The sequence below is a fragment of the Chiloscyllium plagiosum genome, unplaced genomic scaffold (assembly GCF_037043375.1).
Source record: "Chiloscyllium plagiosum isolate Xiang-an unplaced genomic scaffold, Cpla_swu_hap1 HiC_scaffold_18, whole genome shotgun sequence".
Lineage (NCBI taxonomy): Eukaryota > Metazoa > Chordata > Chondrichthyes > Orectolobiformes > Hemiscylliidae > Chiloscyllium > Chiloscyllium plagiosum.
In genome coordinates, this window is record NW_028270156.1 from 23,234,382 (window position 1) to 23,254,276 (window position 19,895).

Below are 19,895 nucleotides of genomic sequence, written 5' to 3' on the forward strand. Positions count from 1 at the left end.
TTTTTTGGGGAGGAGATGGTGGGGGCTAGCTTAGAAATGGGCTGCCATCTGGGCAGGAAAATCAGTGAGTGCACTGGCTCCCGATTCAGCAGGCAGATATAGAAATGAGAAATTGAACTGCAACCTTTGGGTGTGTGAGAGAGAAATCAGGTTGCTGCATCAGCTCTGTTGCTTGGCACTTTTTAAATGGTCATTTTCATTCATAACTCATTTCAATTACCAATTGGCGGCCTTAGAATTTATTTTTTTGAAAGTCATGCTTGCTACCTGAAAGTTGCTCGCCAGCTACTGTTTGAATTTAAACAGAACAAGGAACTTTAGCCTAAATCAAGATAAAGGCTGGCATATTGTAGAATACTGCTATAAGTTACTTAGTAAAGTTATAACTGAACGCATACAACGTTTAAATGCAGGTAATAACACAAGATATTTGTAAAGATGAAATTCAGTTCTGCCCTTCAGGATATCACTTCAGGCCTGTAGGTTGCAGTTGAAGACTTGATGGTCTGGTGTGAAAGCTTAAAGTTGAAGAGTTGTGTTCAGCAGCTGCGAGTCCTTCTGTAGTCTCATAATCAAAGTTTACCCTTGTCGGAGGACTCTGAGTAGAAATACTTCAGAAAGTGAGTGAAAGTCCCTTTGCCATACTTGTTCTGATGGCATGACACTCGATAACTGCCTGGATTCATTTTCACCAGAACAGGGATGGTTTCTGTCCATCTCCTTGTTCAAGATCAAGACAAAACTGAACTCTCATGCTGAAAACTATTTGTCCAGTGAGGACTTTGGCCTGAAAGCGTTGTAAGGAGCCAAATAATGCTTCCCATTTGGACAATAAATTGCAAATGCTATATAACTAAATGTGCCAAGAGAGATTTTGCAACTTGAAGATCAAGTGGAATTTTGTGGAGTAAACACTGAAACATACAAAATAATAACTAGAGTAAGCCATTCAGCCCTTGAGGTCTGCTCCCCCATTCACGATGATCATGGCTGATCATCCAGCTCACTCGCCTGTTCCTACTTTTCCCCCCATGTGCTTTGATCCTTTTAGGCCAAGATGTGGTATTCAACACTTCCTTGAAATCATGCAATGACTTTTACCTCGACTGCTTTCTGTGGTAATTAATTCCACAGACTCATCACTTTCTGGGTGAAGAGATTTCTCATGTCAATCCTAAATGGCTTACCCAATAGGTTGAGATTGTGATCCCTGATTCTGGAGTCCCCATCATCAGGAACATCTGTTTTAAAAAATTCTCAAGGTCAAGGACCAGGCTCGCAGGAAAGTAGTCTGACACAGAACAAACAGCCAAGAGGCGAGTCTGCTAGAATATAAGTGTTTTATTCCCCGCAGTGTCCCCACAACCAGTCTCGTACTTACAACGGGTCTGGCTTATACTCACTCTACATGTTACCAAAACTGGGAGCCGTCAGTTCTCGTAGAGCGGTTGCCAACAACCCACGCTCGGCGGTTAAACGTAACCCCGGAGCAGACTCTACCGAACTGGAGACTTTTCCAGCTGATATACTCTTTTCGAGATCTAAACATTCATGTGAACAGCAGAGCAAGGCTGAAAAACACATTCCATTCTGGTCACATGCAGATAAGAAGATTCACACGGGAAGGTGTGTAATAAGATTCACACGGGACTAAGCGACACCTTCCATTTTCGGTTAGATTCACACATGTATTGGGACACAATTTTAACCCTTTCACCACATTCCACTGCTTGGCCCAATACATGTGTTACATTATGATTCACACATGTATTGGGACATAATTTTACACCACATTCCACTGCTTGGCCCAATACATGTGTTACATTATGCCCATATGTATTCTTTCTAACAAGCGCCTACGTACACGCCAAATATACAAGCAAGTCAGGACATTACAGCATGTTAAAATCACCAGGACCGCTACCAGGATTGACAAGGGTGGGAACAGGAATGTCCCCGCAGTGGAGGACATACCACTCAATATGTCCCACCAATGATGAGCTGACTCCACGTCCACTACACGGGCAGCATGTACTACCTCCTGTCCATATATAAAGGTAGACACCGTAACCTTGGTGACATTGGTTTGATGCTTTCGTAATATCTGCTGAAGCTCCTCGGATCGGTCCAATGCTCGCTTAAACCGATCCAGGGAAATGTTCCAAGGATTCATCAGCACTTTCCACTGCACCTTGGTAAAGTGGCGAGCACTGCTATAAGTGGTCAACAGATAGGTCTGATTCTGCCAGTGCCACTGATAGACATTTGAGAGGCATCCCGAGAACGGTGCTGAGGGAAGCATAGGATGTGGATTATTGGTAGCCACACAGAGCGTGTGTGGCCCAATCTGCCACATCATGTCCCTTGGAGTTTCAACAGTCCATTCGCACAGGGCCGTTCCCTTAGTCAAGCAAGGGTCCCGATACCTGTCCATCAGTAGGCAAGTTTTCCCCTGATCAGTCTGTTCACAAGCGGACAGATCATAGGTAATATTGGTATCTGGGCTAAACCACTGTCCCCTTGTCTTCAGAAAATAATATCCAGAAGATGTAATCACTGGTAATACATAATATCGACAGACCGTAACAGTGTGGGTTACATTCATGGTAACAAAGTATCCGTTACACATAGTTGCGTTACACCATGTTCGTTCTGGATGGGTTATCATCCACAATTTCTCAGATACATTCCATATTCCCCTCCACGCTTGTACATTGGGGGATGTTACCACACGCAAAAAGCGTTCTTTCTGTATTTGAGCATGCAACATTTGAATATGACAGGCAGTCCAATTTAACTGAGCCGTAATGTTCTCAAACAGTTCCTGAGTGGCACCCCAGACATCCAGTTCCCATTGCAGAGATCGTATCATTATTTCAGCTGTCTCTCCTTGAGTCATCATTACGGATGGCATCCACCTTCCAATAGTATGTAGTCCTTGTGAGGTGGCCTGTCCCGTGTTAGATAATTTAGTACGGGTTACCTCAGAGTCAATGGCATTCGAGATACCCATAACAGTTCCTGCGCCTCCCAGCAGGGTGTCGTACCACGCTCGTCGCCGCCTCTTGGTATGACACTCGGGTATGAGGGGCAACTGTACCCGCCAATGAACATCAGTGTGCAGTACCGCCCGGGCCATCTGTTGATAAGTTGACATAATAGGGGCCAACTGTGTTCGATGCGACCGCACGCCCCCCGTGGCACCCCTCTTCGGTGCTGGCCCGCCCCGCGTGGGGTTTAATAACGCCTCAGACGGGGCGTTCGTCGAGGGCAGTACCATTATTAACCACATGAATCGATGACGATTCCGAATATCGGTGGCATTGCGCAGCCACAGATCTTCCCCCCGAGCTGTGACGCTCCAATGAGTCCCCGTTGTCCCGCATGTCTGGGTGCGTCGGTCCCACAAACACATCTTGACTTGGGCATTCACCACCAGGGTGCAATTAGGCGGTATGAACGATATGTCATATTTTTCCCCATCCCGGCGCATGTAGCACTGTGCACACGTGTACAATTGACAGTCGCTGGTGAGAGTCAGAACAACGCACTGCTGACCGGGTTCACATGTAAAATTGTCCTGCGTCCGTCGCTGGCTACTGGCCTCCCACCGCACCTCATGGCGGGCGACCGGTACCAGCGTCCAGGCCGTGATACCGATGCCCTGGAGTGGCCATCCGATCGCGAACATCGCCAATAGGAGTCGCAATCCCCATGACCACCCCATGTTCAAGGCGGAGGGCCAGCCTGCGGGTGCATAGCAATTACAACATTATTTAGGTCTCACGTAAGTAGCACTAGTTCGCCGGGACGTTTGCCCAGGTCGGGTCCCCGGGGTACATAATGGTGACCAGACTGTCCTTCCCCTGTGCTATGATTTCGGCCGGCCTGGGGGGGCCGGTCGTCTGGCGCACCCATACCTTGGCCCCCTTAGTGTCAGTAGACCCAAATCCCCCCGTCCCACGCTCAGTAACCGTAACGGGAGCTCCCGTCTCTTCCACCGTTGTAAGGTTACATGGCTTAATGACCAATTGCGCTATTCTGTCCCCCTTCTGTATCACGTAAGGTTCAGCAGTGATGTTGACCAGGACCACCCCCAACTCCCCTTGGTAGTCCGCGTCAATTACGCCTGCCATCACATCAATCCCCTTTAGTGACAGTCCCGACCGCGGGAGGATATGCCCATAGGTTCCAGGGGGACAAATCAATCCTAATCCGGTCTTAATCACCGTAGGTTTCTGTTGGATCAAAGTCTGGGCAGTTAGTGCTCGTAGGTCCAGTCCAGCCGAAGCCGGCGTGGCCCTTACGGGAATATCAGCTTCCTCAGCGAATTTCCACATTTTAATAGGCTGAGTCTTTGGGGTATCACATACTCGTATCATCCTATTCAAGGGTGTTACCCCATTTCCTAATGGGCGGTTATTAATTTGTTTCACCACCCGAATTAGTTGCTTCTTCCAACCTGTTAAGTCATTGCAACCTCCTGCTTTTCGTAGTGAGGACTTCAGAAGCCCATTCATTCGTTCTATAAGTCCCGCAGCTTGTGGGTGATAGGGTACATGATAAACCCATTCCACGTGGTTATCGTGACACCACTGCTTTACCACCCTTCCTGTGAAATGGGAGCCATTGTCACTCTGGACCTGTATGGGCAATCCATAAAATTGTTCAATCAAATCTAAACATCGCAAGGTAGCCTGTTGATTGTTGTGACGACAGGGATGGGCTACCAAAACCCCAGACATAGTGTCCACAGCTGTACATATGTGGTTACATCCTTGTGAGGAGGGTAAGGGACCCACAAAGTCCATTTGCCAGCTCTGTCCCGGACCATCCCCCCGATGGATATGTCCCATCATGTGTTGGGGCACTCCCTGCCGCTGATGTTGACACTGCTCACACTGGTTTACTGCAGTCTTAACATCATCTACCATAAGATCTATTCCTCGGTCTCGAGCCCATTGCAAGGTTCCTTGCACTCCCCAGTGCCCAGCCTTAAGGTGTGCCCATCTAGCTAGGTCCACTGAGGTGCCCCTTTGCACAATCATGGTTCGGACGATACCATCCACATATCGGTTATGTAGAGCTTCCACATCATTTCGAGATGTATGGGCATCTACGTGGGTGATGTATATGACCAGGTATTGAGCTTTCTCCCATATATCTTCCCATAACTGTTTACCCCATACTTCCCTATTCTGGATCATCCACTGATTGGCCTGCCAAGTTGGCATCCATTGTGTCATGCCGTTAACCACTGACCACGAGTCAGAGAACAAACAAACTCCCATGACCCCTGCTTGCATGACTACCATATGCACTGCTTTTAATTCTGCCCACTGACTACTTTTTCCCTCCCCTAATTCTTCTAGGGTAGTGCCTTGTTTTGGGTTAAAGGCGGCAGCTTTCCATCTACGCTGTCCCGCTTTCCATTGGGCTGACCCATCCACGAACCAAGCCGTGGCTTGTTCATCCGGGGTCAGTTCATCATACCGTTTTCCCATCTTAACGGGTGATTCCTTGTATTCAATCACCTCAAACCGTTTTTCCCCTTCCTCAGGGGCCTCCGCCACTTGCTCATGTAGGACTGACACTCCTTTCTGTCCAGTCCGCACTCTCTCCGACACATACCATTTCCATTTAATGATGCTGCTCTCTTGGGCAGTTCCTATTCGGTGGGAGTGGGGTCACCAAGTACCCACGGAAGAATAGGGATAGCTGTTCTCACGATCACTTCATGTCCAATGGTCAGGGCTTCGGTTTCCACCAAGCCCCAGTAGCATGCTAATAACTGTTTCTCAAAGGGGGTATACCGTTCCCCTGCCGGGGGTAATTTTCGGGACCAAAATCCCAATGGCTTACGCGTTCTTCCCTGTTTTTGCCATTAGCTCCAATTGGCATAATCCCCCTGTGCTGAGACTTGCAGTTCTACAGGTCCTGACTGTATCTTTCCCAAGGATACAGCTTGCTGTATCGCTTGCTTGGCCATTTCAAATGCAGTTTGATGGACCTCCGTCCATTCGAACGCTGCCTTTTTCCTCGTAACTCGATACAAAGGTTTTAAAATTTGTCCTAAATGGGGAATATGCTGTCTCCAGAATCCGAATAACCCAATAAATTGCTGCACGTCCTTCTGGGTGTGAGGGACGGCAAAGACCTGAATCTTATTTTTAGCTTTCGCAGTGATTTCCCTTTCCCCCTTGTTCCACACGATTCCTAAGAAGTTTACCGTTTGTGAGGGACCCTGGATTTTGGCTGGGTTGATCTCCCACCCATATCCTCGCATATGTTGAACCAGTTGGTCCAGCAATTCCTGAACCTGCTTCTGACTTGTCCCCTGTATCATCATATCGTCAATATAGTGCGAGATCATCACTTCGTCAGGCACTTTAAAGGCAGCCAAGTGTTCTGCAACTATCCGGTGGCAGATAGTAGGGCTATGCAGATATCCTTGGGGCAGTCGTGTGAACGTGAATTGTCTACCCTCCCAAGTGAATGCGAACTGTTCCTGCCTATCTTCGGGAATAGGAATTGTGAAGAAGGCATTAGCCAAATCAATTACTCCGTACCACACCCCTGGATGATGTTGGATTCGTCCTATAATAGTGACGGCATCCGGGACCGCTGCCGTCAAGGCCGGAGTGTGACGGTTTAGTTGCCGATAATCTACCGTCATCCGCCATGACCCATCGGCTTTATGTACGGGCCATAAGGGGTTATTCCACGCCGTGGTGCATGTCCTAAGCACTCCCGCTTCCAAATAATCCTTAATTGTGGTGGATATTTATGTCCGCCGGGAATCCTATACTGTCTAAGACTTATTACGCGATCGGCGATCGGGATGGGGAAGGGGTCCATTTTAACCTTTCCCACTAACACCGTCCTACAGCGCAAAGCCATTTTCGTGATTCCAAATTCAAACTTCCCTTGTTGGAGGTGAAGTGTTAAACCGGCCAGAATGTCCATTCCCAGGATCCATTCTCTAACCGGTGTAATGATAATTGAATAAGTTTTAATGGGCATTGTACCTATCTTTAGGGGCAATTGTACTGTTTTTCCTTCAATCAGATTACCTCCCAGCCCAACCAGCGTGACTGGGGTTCCTTTAAACTTATGGGGCGTCCCATAGATTAAGGTGGCCTCCGCCCCTGTGTCCACTAGAGCCATAACGGTTTGGACGGATTTGCGCCAATAGATAGTCAATGATACATGAGGTCGAATGTCGTCTGCTGACCATTGGCTCGTTCGTGGGCAAACCCTTGGGGCTTGGCCCGATTCCTATTGTTCCTCCCATTCATCTTCCCCAGACAGCACTGGGTAAAGACGTTTGCCTCGCCCTTCTTTGTTCTTGCCTTTCTTACTAGGTTTCCGGCCACGCCTATCCACTTTATAACACTCTCGGAGGGGAGGCCGTACCTCCTCCTCCTCCTCGTCCTCCGAGGATTCCCACCGCTGGGAAGTGGAAGTTCTACCCCTTCGAGGCTCATTAACAACCGGACCCCGTGTCTGACATTTTTGTGTTAGTAATTCCACTAGGTCTTCCATAGTGGGTCGGGACTCCGTCTCTACCCGGGACACCTTCAGTCCCTTTCGTCTGCATAAGTCTTTTAATTCCGGTGTAGGTAGGCCATCAATCTCCGATGCTGGGACCTGCGCCCGTATCAAAGCTTGCCACAAAGCACGCCGTGAGGGGCCTTGGTTACTTCCTTGATTAGGGTTTACTTTTCCCCCTACCCGAGCCTCAGGGCGACGCCCCTCCATGCCCCCCTGAGAAGCACGGGTTGTGGGTCCCCAATCCCCCAAACCACCCATCTCCCTCATCATACTACGGGCATCTCCTAGGGTTTCTCCCCGTCCACTCAACATTATGGTTAATAACAGTGGTTTATAATGGGGGGGGGCAGTCTTCACTAGGTGGTCTCTAGTCTGTCTACTAACATTTGTGTTATCTACCTCGTCCAGCACTCCCAGCAACAGGGCATCCCGCACACACAAACGGGTTAGCCTCTGAACCCCTTCCTTAATTGTTGTCCAAGTTCCTTCCAAGGGGGGCCAATCGGACGGGAAGGGATACTGTTCGGCCACTGCCCTGGCATACATCCCAAATAAGGTCCCCATACTGCGATCTATTACCATATCCTTGGCTTGTCTGCGGTACCCCAGGTCTATGGCAGCATCCTTTGCTAATCCACCAAACTTGGGAGCATCCTGATAGTCTACCTGCACTTGTTGCCCCCCTTCCTCGAGGAGCCGAATTAGCCATAGCTCTAACGGCTCCCCAGGATTACGTCGGGTTTTCTGGGTGATAAACAGCACCTCATCGGTAGTGAAGTCTTCCGTTAATTCAGAGAATTCTGCAGGAGGCTGAGCCCGCGGTAATTCATGCATAATTGCCTCCCCTTGTTCATTCCGTATAGGGTTTCCTTCCTCATCTAACATTACCTCCCGTTGCACTGGGAGACGTCTCTGAACCTGCTTTCTCCTAACCACTGGTTTAGCTTGGAGTACGGGTGGGTCCTCTTCATACTGATCATCTGAATCTCCCCAAATGTTCCCATCCCAATGATCGATATCCCACCGATCCCCGTTATTTAACTGGGCTACAAACGCCCGTACTTGTACTGGGTCCGGGGTTCGAGGGACCTTCCTTTTCTCTTTCCGTTTCTTAGCAGACAGATACATAATAGTTCGTCCTGCTAGTTCAGTTAATGCTGTCAATTCAGCTTTTAACTTCATAATTTCCTGCCTCAACATAGAGGCATCTCCCGAACTGAGTCCCTGCTCATGTTTCAGGAGGGCTAATTCTGCTTCAGCTTTTTGGCGCTTGTCTGACTGTTGTCTACAAGCCGCCGCACAGGCCCACATCCTCCGCTGTACCCCAGGCAAGGGGTTCTTCGGCAGGACTGGGATCCTCTCAAGGGTGGACAGCAGCGACCCTGGGGTTCCTACGCCCTCGGCCTCCCAGTTCTCCGGTCGCCCCCCACCATTTCTCAAACAAACTGCCACGCCATGCCACGGTCCATGCCATCCCGGGACGGTCGGGACCTCCACAGTTTGTTCCTCTGGTTTCTTAGCCTTTTTCCAAAACATTGTTCTGTATCAAAATCTTTCCTCAATTGCGATTGATCCTGCTGACTACGCCAAAATGTTTTAAAAAATTCTCAAGGTCAAGGACCAGGCTCGCAGGAAAGTAGTCTGACACAGAACAAACAGCCAAGAGGCGAGTCTGCTAGAATATAAGTGTTTTATTCCCCGCAGCGTCGCCACAACCAGGTCTCGTACTTACAACGGGTCTGGTTTATACTCACTCTACGTGTTACCGGAACTGGGAGCCGTCAGTTCTCGTAGAGCGGTTGCCAACAACCCACGCTCTGCGGTTAAACGCAACCCCGGAGCAGACTCTACCGAACTGGAGACTTTTCCAGCTGATATACTCTTTTCGAGATCTAAACATTCATGTGAACAGCAGAGCAAGGCTGAAAAACACATTCCATTCTGGTCACATGCAGATAAGAAGATTCACACGGGAAGGTGTGTAATAAGATTCACACGGGACTAAGCGACACCTTCCATTTTCGGTTAGATTCACACATGTATTGGGACACAATTTTAACCCTTTCACCACAACATCTTTCCTGCATCTACCCTGTCTAGTCCTTGTCTAGTGTATACTTCAGCTGGACAAGATTGTTACTCTTTAGAGCCGTGAGATGGACATTTATGGTACATAGTGACACCAAGAGCCTCTGAGTTAAGAAAAACGACCTAATGACATTTCTGGAGTGGTCGAGCTGCAGTCTAAAACAGACCAGAGTGTAATGCCCTCAGATATCCAGAAGCTTGCTAACAAGAAGCATCTCTCATATCACCTCTCTGAGAAAAATAATTTTTAAGAACCTCAAGACTTTAAAGAAATATTCTTCTATACCGGTTTGATACCAGGAAAATTCTTGAGCTTGCACATTTCTGGATTTGTGCACATGCGCAGTTGCAATGTCATGTGTCAGCAGGAACTGGCTTTTTATAATGAATACTTTTCAAACAAAGAAATCTGATTCCAATTTTGTAACGGTTCTCCTTTTGCAAAGAACATAAGCTGTTTGACTGGAATTTGAGAGTTTGGAACATTTCCAGAGGTCACAACCCAGTGAACCTACGACAAAGGAAACAACCTTTGCAGCTGCCCATCCCACACCTTCCCAGCCCCTGTTGTGGAGAAAATATAGAGAATCACCAGGAGACGCAGAGAGTTCTTCAAGAAATAGGTCTTTTACTTGCAAACAAAAACCCGCGACACTGAGAAAGCAGATTCTCGAATGCCCACGAACCTCAGGGTCTGTGGATTTTTTTTTTATTATTATGCTTCTGTTAGCTTATCAGCATGTCCAACTATATTAATCAAAGTACCTCACTCTAGCTACACAATAAACCAGTGATGTTAGTTCCCATTATCTCTTTAGTTGTACATTCTACTTAATGTTATCCTAATGTCATGGTTAGATATTTATTGCTAACTCTGCTACAGTGATCTTCCATCCCAGACTAACCTGTCATGATAAATATTTAGCTATTCCATCTGCTACAATAGCCTCCTGTCTCAAGCTGACTATGCTAACTATTAATTAGATATTTTAATGTCATGTCCCAAATATTTATGGTTCCAATCCTGTCATAATAACACTTAACAGAGAAACTTGCTTTATATTGTGTTATCTCATCTCGCCATAGTGACCTTTCAGCCTTAACCATACTCTGCTAATTGGTGTAAGAACATTCCACTATTCTTAATCGCATCCTGCCTTCCACAGACCACAGATTACCAATGGTCTTCATGCTTTAACTCTTCCCATGCTTTCATGTTCTTTATTTTCCACACCCCCTCAATTCCCTCTAACCAAAGCTTGTGGGTTGAAAGCCCATTTGGAAGACTCCACCAATGCAAGTGGAGAATTCTTAAAGGAGATGTCTAAATAAACATGATTTCTCTCTATCAGGATAAATTGAAGTTAAAATTGATCAAAGAAGAAACTGCAGTGCTAACTGCTTGCATAGTGTTACGGACTAGGCCAGACCATTCAAAAAACATTCTTGAGCAGGAAACCCACACCATAACTTTGCAATTTGTTTGGTAAGGGTACATTGAAAGTTAGCTGGAGTAAGCCAGTTAACTTTCACTGTACACTCACCAAACAAATAAAGTGCATACTGCAGATGCTGGAGATTAGAGTCAAGAGTGTGGTGGTGGAAAAGCACAGCAGGTCAGACAGCATCCGAGGTGGAGGAAAATCTATGTTTCAGGCAAAAGCATTCATCAGCCACTCTTGATGAAGGGCTTTTGCCCGAAACGTTGATTTTCCTGCTCCTTGGATGCTGCCTGACCTGCTGTGCCTTTCCGCCACCACACTCTTGACTCTAAGCTAGCAAGGTTGACTACCAGAGTTTAAATCAACTAGGAGAAAGTGAGGACTGCAGATGCTGGAGATCAGAGCTTAAAAATACGTTGCTGGAAAAGAGCAGCAGGTCAGGCAGCATCCAAGGAGAAGGAGAATCGACGTTTCGGGCATAAGCCCTTCTTCAGGAACTCCTTCTCCTTAGAAGCTGCCTGACCTGCTGCGCTTTTCCAGCAACACATTTTTAAGTACCAGAGTTTAAAAACAGACAAAACATTTATTCACAAAATTACACAATAAAACACAAAGAACAGAATAAAAATAAAACCCCTACAAAATTCAATCTATCCAAACTAGACTTTAATTATACTGTTCTGAATATACACAACAGTCCCAATAAGCAAACCTCCTTCAAAAACAGTTTAAAAAAAGGAACAAATGCTTACAGGCTGAAGTTAGAAGGGCAAAAAGAGAGAGTTTCCACACAGCTCACTGTGGAACTCCCAACCAGTTCTGGACTGATCTGCTCAGCTAGAGAGCTGACCACTCCCCTTTCATTATACAGGTCACCTCTAAAACATGACCACTTTGGCCTGAAGTCTCATCAGTTTACATATAAACAAAAGACCTCTCAAAATCCTTTTTATCTCTGTACCAACCAGTCTAATTGGCACCGGGAGCATTTACGACCACTCTGAAAAATACCAAGGACACAGTATCCTTGAGAAAAGGAACAGCTTTTAGAAAACAAGGAACCAGTTTTATGACAATAAAAAGTGACTTCAGCCTCAGAACAGCATTCAAACAATCTGTGCATAAGTCGTTTTCCTGAATGTCACTGTTAGTTTGCTGAAGCACTTCTAAGAAAACACTGCAGATTTCTTTTCAGGATTGAACGGCTTTTTTTCAAATACTAATTGCACATAGTTAGAATCATAGAATCCCTACAGCGTGGAAACAGGCCCTTTGGCCCAACAAGTCCACACCGACCCTCCAAAGAGTAACCCACACAGACCCCCTCTCCTATCCTATTTCTCTACATTTACCCCTGACTAATGCACCTCATCTACATACCCCTGAACACTCTGTGCAATTTAGCTTGGCCAATTCACCGAACGTGCACATCTGTGGACTGTGGAAGGAAGCCGCAGCACCCAGAGGAAATCCATGCAGAACGCCTGTGTGGAGGATGCACAGTCACCCAGAGGCTGGAATTGAACCCGGGTCCCTGGCACTGTGAGGCAACAGTGCTAACCACTGAGCCACCATGTTGTACGTTTTTTCCCCTTGTTCTTAATCTTTACAGCTTTGCTTGAGCATTTTGCAATTAAAAAGCTCCACCTTTATTAATTTGAGAAATCTGGCTGAATTGTTTCCAATTCTGAGCTACAGACACTGATATTGCCTATTATAAATCTAACAACTCAGTTTTAAATTCAGAATTTGTTCTAGCCAGTGGAGGAGTGGGACAAAAAAGCAATTAATTCGTCTCTCCTAACATAGAATTCCTACAGTGCAGACAGAGGCCATTTGAGCCATTGAGTCTGTGCTGACCCTCCAAGCGTACCACCCAGACCCAGCCCCGACCCCATCCTTGTAATCCTGCATTTACCATGGTTAATCCACTAGCCTGCAGGGGCAGTTTACCAGGGCTAACCCACCTGTCCACAGGAATCGTCTCCAATAATTTCCCTACCACTAATGTGAGGCTCACCGATCTGAAATTTCCCAGATTATTCCAGGTGCTCTTTTTAAACCAAGGAACAATAGTGGTTATTCTCCAGTTATCTGGGACCTCGCCTGTGTCTAAAGATGATACAAAGATTTCACACAAACCTGCTGCAATTTCTTCCCTCACCTCCCTCAGTATTCTGGGATGGATCCCATCAGGTCCTGGGAACTTGGCAACCTTCATGCTTTTCAAAACATCCAATACCAGCACCTTATTTTTCATATCGATATGCCCTAGAATATCAACATATCCTTCTCTGGACTCACCATCCACCACGTTCTTCTTCTTTGTGAATACCAATGCAAAGTATTAAGGAGTTTACCCACATCTTCCCACTCCACGCATAAGTTTCTTTCTTTGTCCTTGAGTGCATCAACTCTTTCACTAGCTACGTTCTTGCTCTGTTTCTACGTATAAAAAGCCTTGGGACTTTCCTTAATCTTGCTTGCCAAGGACATTTCATGGCACCTTCTACCCATCCTAACTCACTGAAACCATATCAAAACGGAGGAAAACTGAAGTCAATACGAACTGGGGAAAATGCCCCACTGGCTGAAGACACTTAACACAAGGGAATCTGGCTTGGGTAAACCGCCCGAATGCATGGTAGTTAAATTTATCAATGACACAAGAAAGTGAAACAAGTTGTCAAGAGAATCATAGATAGGATAAGCAGGCAGGCAGAATTTGTAGGTGGAGCACATGGGAAATCATTGTCTTGGCAACTTTAGCAAGAAGAACAGTACAGAAAATTTTGATCTGTACATGAATCACAAAAAGGATGGATATAAGGTGAAAAGCTCCTTTTGGAAGGAAGGAAAGAACACAGGAGTGCAGTTTAATATAAAAGGTCTCATTGTTAAGACAGAGATGAGGAGAATCTTCCCTGAGGGTCATTAGTCTATGGAATTCTCTATCCCAGAAAACAGAAGAAGCAAGGAGCACTGACTGTCTTCAAGGCTGAGTTAGATGAATTTAGATCGATCAGTAACTTAAGCATTATGGGTGACAGAAAAATGGCGTTGAAACCACAACCACATTAGGCATAATTTTATTGAATGGCAGAAGAGACCTAAAGGACTGAACAGTCAACCCTTGTTCCCTATTTGTATGTGCCTAAGCTTGGCATCATCCATGACAAAATAGCCTAATTGATTGGCACCCAAATTACCACTTTAAAGACTGAATCCATTCACTATAAATGCATAGTGCCTACTGTGTTTGCTATCAAGTCACCCTAAATATATTTTAAAATGCCAATTGTGAACCACACAAAGACATAGCTGGTCAACTGAGCAAAACATGGACAAAAGTAGGTTTTAAAGATCGTCTTGAAAAAGGAGGTTAAAAATGTGTTGCTGGAAAAGCGCAGCAGGTCAGGCAGCATCAAAGGAACAGGAGAATCGACGTTTCGGGCATAAGCCCTTCATCAGGAAACAGGAAGGTGAAAAAGGTGGCGGCGAGTTTGCGTAGTTGATGGAGATTAAGTACTGGGGAGTTGAATGCAAGCCACAAAGTGGTGGAACAAAAAAAATCAGCGGGTACAAAAGGCTTGATCAGAGCACTTAAAAGATCCAGAAGGCTGTTCCGGAACGATGTTCCGGAACCAGCAAGAGAGGTTTGTACTCGAGGAGAATTTTATCTTGCAGCTACTATTGGACCTGGAGTTAAATGTAGGCCAGAAAGCAGGTGACGAATGAATAAGTCTTTTGGCAAGTTAGCATTAGCACAGCAGTTTCAGGTGAGTTTAAGTTCACGTATTATGGAAAGATAAAGTGGCCAGGAATTACTTCAAATAGTCAAGTCCTGAGACTTGATGAGTTTCAGAAAGAAATGAGCTAAGGCACAGTCAATATTACATGAAGATAGACTTGATGAATAGGAGGTTGGTTAGTCAGAAAGTTACCTCAGGATCGACAAGAAAATAACCTGGAAATGATCTATTTCAACTATTCAAGGAAACAAATGGAATGAGAGCCAGTCAAAGGACTGAGGGATAATCGTGGCGAGAGACACCTAGCGGCAGTTAATGTATATGTCTAAGTAGAGTCTATGATGGCAGATGAGGAGCTGGAAGAAGAGGTAAAAGGGTATCCTCTGGAGAATTCTCAATTAACTGATAGCATCAAGGGATGCCCTTGTTGAAGATATTCTGGTCATAACTGGATAGTCAAATCTAGATCCAAGTGAATGTTGTCTCATCAAGATGGACAATGGAGATAATGCTGTGATCAGTTGTGTTGAGAAGGATAATGCAGCATTGTTACTATTGTAGATTGTGCTCTCAGTGACTTGGCTGAATGTGAAATTCACATTTCATTGCTTATTCAAAGAACATGAGCTTAATTTGAAATAAATTTTTACAAAAGTACAAGCTTCTGAAGCTGAGCTCAAGTACAATCAGTAAACTTCTTCCTTAACTTCATCAAAGCTGAGTTATTGAACCTGTGAATGGTTACAAATATTGTTTCTGCTAATTCTCTCAACTGCAATGCTATTGCCGACACATCAATGACCTGTGTATTTTACAACTTATGTCAATACTGCCCAAATATATAACAGTGTAACCTGAGACAAGAACAAGTGGAACCCCTGTGATCCAAACGGCATATTGTCTTTCCTGTGCCATCTTGGTTTTGTTTGATCGTTCAAGAGGAGCTAATAATACGTGGTTGGCTGAGTTCATCCTTCCATTCCTTCTTAAAATGCTGATATATCACAAGCTATTCTCCAATTCCATTGTATTTACATAACTGAGGAGGACTGAACCAGTGCTCTCTCCTTTATACCAAAAGTTGGAATGCAGGCATCAGACTCCTGATGATGATTCACTTCTTCAACTTTTCTCCTTCACAGAACTTCTATTCTCATGATTATTCTAAAGAGATCATTCATTCCCTCAAATAAAAAACAAATTTACAACCCATAGTACATACAGAATAGAAAGTAATCATTGATTCATATCAGCACCTCACCTGATCTCTGCCATGATCTCCGACAATGATGAACATAGTCCTTTGGCGCTGCGTTACACCATTTTCAATTTGGACACGGATGCGATTATCGAGTTTCTTCCTGAACATGATGAAGCCTCCGTTACAGGAAGATGCCTAATAAGATTTGAAGATATTTTAACAGATTGCTTGTACATATTCGAAGCTCACAACATGAAAAAATTGTAACATTTTCCTCTGTCAGCATTTTGGCATGCAGTAAAACGTCCAGAAACCCAAACTCCAGGACACAACTAATGCACGACTTCCAACAGAGTCAAACTGCCCTTGAAGCTTTGGAATGCTACTAAATTTGGCACAAAAATATTCAGACAGGTGACCAAAAGCTTAGTGAGAGATGTTTAATGAATGACGAAAAGGAGGAGAGAAAACAAAGGAGAGGACAGATTTTTAGGGTTTAGGGCTGAGATGATACCAATAAAGAAAAATCGGGAAAACACAAGAAGCCAGAATTGGAAGAGCAAAATATCATAAGGGATGTCAGACTGGCTTAGCAGAGACAGAGACAGGCAATACATTTAATCCATGAACCACACAGGCAAATGGAGAGGTTCAAGCCAGTGGTGCAGGTCTTATCTGATCTCAAGCAGATTCTATTACAATCAGAGAACTTCAAAAAAACAAATGGAGACAATTTTATCCACCCCGTGGGCCAGTTCATGGCTACGGCAATCCAAGTTCAACTGATCAGAACCAGTCAGGGTGATAGAACTATATTGAGGGAAGCACAGCACACCGATGCTTCAAGATGAAGCCTGAAGCATAAAACTGTAACAAATTCACCAAGTTACAGGGATTTAGAGAGGCCATTCCATTTTCTAAAACTGCCAAGGCCTCAACTCCGTTTGGGAGGCTGTCACAGACAGGTCTGCACTTGAGATCGCTATCACTCCCACTTCACTTGAACTAGGACTGCAGAGACAACTTTGAACTAAGTGGAGTGGGGAAGGGAATTCTGGAGAGGGATACTTGGCTGACAAAGTAAAAACGTACAAACAGGATTTCAGGACATCTATTTAATGATACCCAGAACGTGCCAGGGACAATGTACAAAGAACAAAAAAAATTAAAACAGATCAAAGGATAAAAATGATAAAAAAGCAAAGTTAAAATCTCTTTACTTAAATGCATAAGAGCCCATAGTATTGAAGAAAAAAAAGGTGCCCTCAGTTCATCATGGGTATAAAGTGTATTGCTTGACAGAAGCTGAGTAAGTTGGACATGTACTCATTGAAGCTTCAGAGCTTATCAAAATACATGCTGAAAGGTGGTTTCCCCTTGCAGGAGAGTCTAGGACCAGAAAGCAGATTCTCAGACTTAAAGGTTACTCATTGAGAGAGATGAGGAAGAATGTCTTCTTTGAGGGTAGTAATCTGTGGAATTATTTACTGCAGAGGGCTATTGAGGCTTGGTCATTAAGTATATTCAAGGTTCTGAGATAGAAAGATTTTTAAACATGAAGAGGTTTAAGAATTATGGGGAAAAGGCAGGAAAGTGGAATTAGACATCATCAGATAAGCCATGATCTCATTGCATAATGAAACAAGCTTGATGCTGGAATGCCAATCTTTGATTCAACATTTATCTTGCTTGGGGTTCATGTGCACCATAGTGGGGGCCACTTGAGCACATACTTGTCAAAACAGGGTCTTATACTGCACTCACTTGCCATTCTCAGGACAATTTACGTACTCACCCCAATCTTCACAGGACAACTAATGATGGGCAATAAGTTCTGACCCAGCCAGTGCCCACTTCCCATGGATCAATTACTTGGGGAAGGGGGGGGGGGGGGCGCAGACAGATTCTGTTTATAAAAGGGCGTGGGCGACGGGGGGAGACACTGTCTCGCCTGTCACAACAGGGACACGCACACTCTCCATGACTGAGGGCTGTACGTGCAGGGACCCACTCTATATAGGTGGGGATATACATGGTCCCTATCTCTATCTCTCCCTAATTGTGGTGCGCACAGACATTCTCTCTCTAACAGGGGGGCGCAGAGGCACACACTCTCTCTCTCTCTCTCTAACAGGGGGGCGCACAGGCACACTCTCTCTCTCTCTCTCTCTCTCTCTCTCTCTAACAGGGGGGCACACAGGCACACTCACTCTCTCTCTCTCTCTCTCTCTCTCTCTCTCTCTCTCTCTCTCTAACAGGGGGGCGCACAGGCACACTCTCTCTCTAACAGGGGGCGCACAGGCTCTCTCTCTCTCTCTAACAGGGGGGCGCACAGGCACACTCTCTCTCACAGGGGGGCGCACAGGCACACTCTCTCTAACAGGGGGGCGCACAGACACACTCTCTCTCTCTCTAACAGGGGGGCGCACAGACACACTCTCTCTCTCTCTCGAACAGGGGGGCGCACAGACACACTCTCTCTCGAACAGGGGGGCGCACAGACACACTCTCTCTCTAACAGGGGGGCGCACAGACACTCTCTCTCTAACGGGGGTGCACAGACACACTCTCTCTCTAACAGGGGGGCGCACAGACACACTCTCTCTCTCTAACAGGGGGGCGCACAGACACACTCTCTCTCTCTCTCGAACAGGGGGGCGCACAGACACACTCTCTCTCGAACAGGGGGGCGCACAGACACACTCTCTCTCGAACAGGGGGGCGCACAGACTCTCTCTCTCTCTCGAACAGGGGGGCGCACAGGCACACTCTCTCTCTAACGGGGGGGCACACAGACACTCTCTCTCTCTCTCTAACAGGAGGGCGCACAGGCACACTCTCTCTCTCTCTAACAGGGGGGCGCACAGACACACTCTCTCTCTCTAACGGGGGGGCGCACAAACACACACTCTCTCTCTCTCTAACAGGGGGTTGCACAGGCACACTCTCTTTCTCTCTAACAGGGGGGCGCACAGGCACACTCTCTCTAACAGGGGGGCGCACAGACACACTCTCTCTCTCTCTCTCTCTAACAGGGGGGCGCACAGACACACTCTCTCTCTAACAGGGGGGCGCACAGACACACTCTCTCTCTTTAACAGGGGGACGCACAGGCACACTCTCTCTCTCTCTCTAACAGGGGGGTGCACAGACACACTCTCTCTCTAACAGGGGGGCGCACAGACACTCTCTCTCTAACGGGGGTGCACAGACACACTCTCTCTCTAACAGGGGGGCGCACAGACACACTCTCTCTCTCTCTCTCTCTAACAGGGGGGCGCACAAACACTCTCTCTCAAACAGGGGGGCGCACAAACACACTCTCTCTCTTTAACAGGGGGACGCACAGGCACACTCTCTCTCTCTCTCTCTCTAACAGGGGGGTGCACAGACACACTCTCTCTCTAACAGGGGGGCGCACAGACACTCTCTCTCTAACGGGGGTGCACAGACACACTCTCTCTCTAACAGGGGGGCGCACAGACACTCTCTCTCTCTCTCTCTCTCTAACAGGGGGGCGCACAAACACTCTCTCTCAAACAGGGGGGCGCACAAACACACTCTCTCTAACGGGGGGGCGCACAGGCACACTCTCTCTAACAGGGGGGCGCACAGACACACTCTCTCTCTCTCTCTCTCTAACAGGGGGGCGCACAGACACACTCTCTCTCTAACAGGGGGGCGCACAGACACACTCTCTCTCTTTAACAGGGGGACGCACAGGCACACTCTCTCTCTCTCTCTAACAGGGGGGTGCACAGACACACTCTCTCTCTAACAGGGGGGCGCACAGACACTCTCTCTCTAACGGGGGTGCACAGACACACTCTCTCTCTAACAGGGGGGCGCACAGACACA

General features: G+C 46.4%; 1 protein-coding gene across 1 annotated transcript in view; it reads right to left on the reverse strand.

Annotated features, from left to right (window-relative positions):
• nat10 (N-acetyltransferase 10) overlaps window positions 1-19,895 on the reverse strand; it is a 94,946-nt gene that overhangs the window by 69,537 nt on the left and 5,514 nt on the right. Inside the window, exon 2 of the mRNA XM_087996330.1 lies at window positions 16,098-16,232. Coding sequence (XP_087852456.1) covers window positions 16,098-16,205 — 108 coding nt within the window. The 5' untranslated portion in view covers window positions 16,206-16,232. The remainder of the gene's footprint in view (window positions 1-16,097; window positions 16,233-19,895) is intronic.